Source organism: Coregonus clupeaformis, chromosome 36 (genome assembly GCF_020615455.1).
Source record: "Coregonus clupeaformis isolate EN_2021a chromosome 36, ASM2061545v1, whole genome shotgun sequence".
NCBI classification, from domain to species: Eukaryota; Metazoa; Chordata; class Actinopteri; order Salmoniformes; family Salmonidae; genus Coregonus; species Coregonus clupeaformis.
Window position 1 is genome coordinate 32,551,160 of NC_059227.1, and position 4,282 is coordinate 32,555,441.

Here is a 4,282-nt window from a genome sequence, read left to right on the forward strand (position 1 = left end):
TTCTTTCTTTCTTTCTATTTTTCTTTCTTTCTCTCTGTCTTTCTTTCTTTCTGTCTTTCTTTCTTTCTTTCTTTCTTTCTTTGTTTCTTTCTGTCTTTCAGTCTTTCTGTCTGTCTTTCTTTCTTTCTGTCTTTCTGTCTGTCTGTCTGTCTGTCTTTCTTTCTTTCTTTCTTTCTTTCTCTCTTTCTGGCTTTCTTTCTTTCTGTCTTTCTGTCTGTCTGTCTGTCTGTCTGTCTGTCTTTCTTTCTTTCTTTCTTTCTTTCTTTCTTTCTTTCTTCCTGTCTTTATTTCTTTCACTCTGTCTATCATTCTGTCTTTCTCTCTGTCTATCTTTCTGTCTTTCTCTCTTTCTCTCTTTCTCTCTGTCTTTCTTTATTTCTTTCTTTGTTTCTTTCTGTCTTTCTGTCTTTCTGTCTTTCAGTCTTTCTGTCTTTCTGTCTTTCTGTCTTTTTGTCTTTTTGTCTTTCTGTCTTCCTGTCTTTCTGTCTTTCTGTCTGTCTTTCATTCGTTCTCTCTGTATTTCTTTCTTTCTTTATATCTTTCTTTCTGTTTTTCTTTCTGTCTTTCTTTCTTTCTGTCTTTCTTTCTGTCTTTCTTTCTGTCTTTCTTTCTGTCTTTCTGTCTGTCTGTCTGTCTGTCTGTCTGTCTGTCTTTCTTTTTTTCTTTCTGTCTTTCTGTCTTTCTTTCTTTCTTTCTTTCTGTCATTCTGTCTGTCTGTCTGTCTGTCTGTCTGTCTGTCTGTCTTTCGTTCTCTCTGTATTTCTTTCTTTCTTTCTTTCTTTCTTTCTTTCTTTCTTTCTTTCTTTCTTTCTCTCTTTCTCTCTTTCTCTCTTTCTTTCTGTCTGTCTGTCTGTCTGTCTGTCTGTCTGTCTGTCTGTCTTTCTTTCTTTCTTTCTTTCTTTCTTTCTTTCTTTCTTTCTTTCTTTCTTTCTTTCTGTACAGCTCGCCGCCATTGGACTCTGGAGCACTGGAAACGCGTTCTCTGGAGTGATTAATCACGCTTCACCATCTGGCAGTCCGACGGACAAATCCAGGTGCCAGGAGAATGCTACCGTTCCCAATGGATAATGTCAACTGTAAAGTTTGGTGGAGGCTGAATAATGGTCTGGGGCTGTTTTTCATGGTTTGGGCTAGGCCCCTTAGTTCCAGTGAAGGGAAATCTTAACGCTACATCATACAATAACATTCTTGACGATTCTTTGCTTCCAACTTTGTTTCAGCATGACAATGCCCCCATGCACAAAGCGAGGTCCATACAGAAATGGCTTGTCAAGATCGGTGTGGAAGAACTTGACTGGCCTGCACAGAGCCCTGACCTCAACCCCATCGAACAGCTTTGGGATGAATTGGAATGCCGATTATGAGCCAGGCCTAATCGCCCAACATCAGTGCCCGACCTCACTAATGCTCTTGTGGCTGAATGGAAGCAAGTCCCAGCAGCAATGTTCCAACATCTAGTGGAAAGCCTTCACAGAAGTGTGGAGGCTGTTATAGCAGCAAAGGGGGGCCCAACTCCATATTAATGCCCATGATTTTGGAATGAGATGTTCGACGAGCAGGTGTCCACATACTTTTGGTCATGTAGTGTATTTTCTGGAAATAGTCTAAAGGGAAATGACAAACGGTTTGACATGACTAACTATTTAGTTGTTGCCTTAAAATGATGAAAGGGCGGTTGAAATAGCAACAGGTCCCGCGCGCGGTCAAGGTGAGTCGCTGTCCATGGTTCTGAAGTGAGCGTTTCCACTTGTAGCTCGCTGTATCTAGCAATTCTAGCCGCACAATATGCGTCTTGGCATAGTGACAATGATGCCTCGGTCTGACGCCTGCATGGCCGAAATCCCAGCGAGCACACTGCTTAGCCCTGCGCAAGAGATCTCAAGAGATGGACATGAATCACCTGAGTCGTGTCTCTCCCTTTGCTATTGATGCAAGAACCTGCCTGCAGCCACAGCATCCCTGTCAGACAGAGTGCAAGAAGGGAAATCGGTGAGCGCACGAGGACATGCAGGAAAAGGCTGTAGCAGGCAGCGGCGAGCAGCAGTAACACAACCACATCCCGTTGCCATAGTGGCGGCTCGTGCGGACGCGGGCTGACTTTAAAACAGGATCCTCCGGGGGGATTGTGTTTGTCAGAGTGTGTTGTCAACATTAGATGACATCTGCTTGAGGAACGGCCCGCCGTCATCACTCGAAGATGGTCTCGCGAATATGCAAACAAGACATTGGCTATTTAGGCCTGTGCTATACCTTACCAAAATATTCTAGGCAACCTTCTCAATCAATAACGGGTTATTTGAATGGATCAGAAACTACCGCCCCGTGCAGCCCTATTGATTGGCCTTGTGAGTGATTGACTGAGCCCCGACTCTCTTACATGTAAACATTTACTGCGGAAGACACGTTAGGGTGTCAGCCATTTAAAAGGTCATAGAGGTACCAAAGCTCCCCGTGTGTTCTAGGCCTATACTGTTAGTTGGTAGATAGTGTCTGTTTAGGAATATAGGTTACTAGACTGCCTTAAAACCACTAATGCTCATTATTGCTCTGATGCTAATTTTAAAACGGGCTCATGTCATAGGCCTACACATCCTACAAAATAGCCGTTACTGCAAGTAAAGCAATAATTCTTTTTAAAGGACCCCCAAAGGAACAGATCGCTATTCTAAACAATGAATCAGTAGCTTTTTGGTAGCCTAGTTGCTATGTTCATTTAGCCTATACTTGAATTTAATTATATGAAAGATAAAGCTATATGACCAATAGAAGGATTAGGCTACTGCTCTCTAAATGAAACCATTCCCTGTCTAGTGACTGAATCTCATATCCTACAAGAGTTCTGGTCATATATAACGTGTGTTTTGTTTGTTGCACTATGCCTCAAGCTGTTGCATATAGCTGTGGACTATTTGGATTAAATAGATTCATATATGACACAGCAAAATAAGGGAACCCAACCATTAACCTTATGTTATTCCACCAACGCTCACGCTCACCTGTTCTCAGTGAAAGGGGCCCTAATACACGCCATTCAGTGAATATGTTGTTTGCTTGACCATATGGTTCATGCAATAGGCAATTCCAATATTCTGGGTAAAAGTCTGTGATTTTAATGTCATTTCGAATCTGTCATGTTTCTCCTTTTGCTTAGAATGAATGTTTGGGATCCGAATCAGCATGTCTGTTAAGAAAGGGGCAACAGTGTGCCACTGCCAAAGGGTCAAAACGACATAGCCATAAAGCGCAAACAGGGCATTCTCTGAACCATTGAAGGCTACAACAATGAGAGGTGCACGGATAATTTCTCCTTTCTTCTCCACTACAAACAACAAGTATCTTACCATATCTTAAAACGTGCGGCATCCCGCGAGAGTATCCCAGAAACAGCATCAGAAGCGGGAGCAGCAGTCTGAGGTTGAACCTGAAAACGAGACTAGTTTTCAGCGGGGAGGTAATCTTCATGTTGTTTGTAAAATGCACAGTGGTGATCCCCCGTACGCTTTTGATTCGCCCGGAATTTGGTCTACGGTCGTTCGGCAGGGTGACGGCAGCCCACGTACAGGATCACGGCATGGTCACTCGCGCTTCCTCTAAATTCATTAGCAGTCCCGGCATGATTCCCTACTTCACTGCACCAAGAAACGATCCTCCGGTTCAAGAGACGGCGGGACATCCATGTCGGGCGTTACAAACCGGGGGGGGTGGAGGTGAGACACGGGCAGCCGGATATCCACACGTGATGAGCGTTGGTAGGGGAGCAGCAGAGAGCGCCAAGCAGAGCTGAATCGCGATAGCAGCCTATGAGGCACTTTGAGTTGCCTACTCTCCCATTATACTGCACTGCTGCACAGCCTCTGACGTCGAGCCAAGGTTAGTGTGAGCGCGCGCGCCAGAGAAATAGCCTACAGAAGAGGGGGAATGGAAGTGTGAGAGGCAGAGAGAGAGAGAGAGAGGCAGAGAGAGCGAGAGAGAGAGAGAGAGAGAGATAGAGAGAGAGAGAGAGAGAGAGAGAGAGAGAGAGAGAGAGAGAGAGAGAGAGAGAGAGAGAGAGAGAGAGAGAGAGAGAGAGCGAGAGAGAGAGAGAGAGAATGTGTCACAGGTTCCGCGGACAACAGTGTGCCACAGATCCTTATCTGCATCCCAATGGAACTGGTCTTTTACAACGGTATTAGTTCCTTGGCTAATGCAATCCACCCACCGGTTTCGATTATGTAACGCTTGTGCGCGTTTATACATCGCTCTGCGCAAGTAGCCTATCCACACAGACCAAGACTGTTCTCTC

General features: G+C 44.7%; 1 protein-coding gene across 3 annotated transcripts in view; it reads right to left on the reverse strand.

The window, feature by feature from the left end:
* The window catches only part of LOC121552680 (glutamate receptor ionotropic, kainate 2-like), a 179,270-nt gene extending 175,347 nt beyond the window's left edge, over positions 1-3,923 (reverse strand). For 2 of the 3 annotated variants that reach the window (XM_045211365.1, XM_045211364.1), the window contains exon 1: positions 3,342-3,921. In XM_045211365.1, coding sequence (XP_045067300.1) covers positions 3,342-3,462 — 121 coding nt within the window. In that variant the 5' untranslated portion in view covers positions 3,463-3,921. Of the gene's footprint in view, positions 1-3,341 lie in introns of all 3 variants that reach the window. The other variant, XM_045211366.1, reaches the window with a different exon arrangement.
* Between the last annotated feature and the right edge of the window lie 359 nt (positions 3,924-4,282).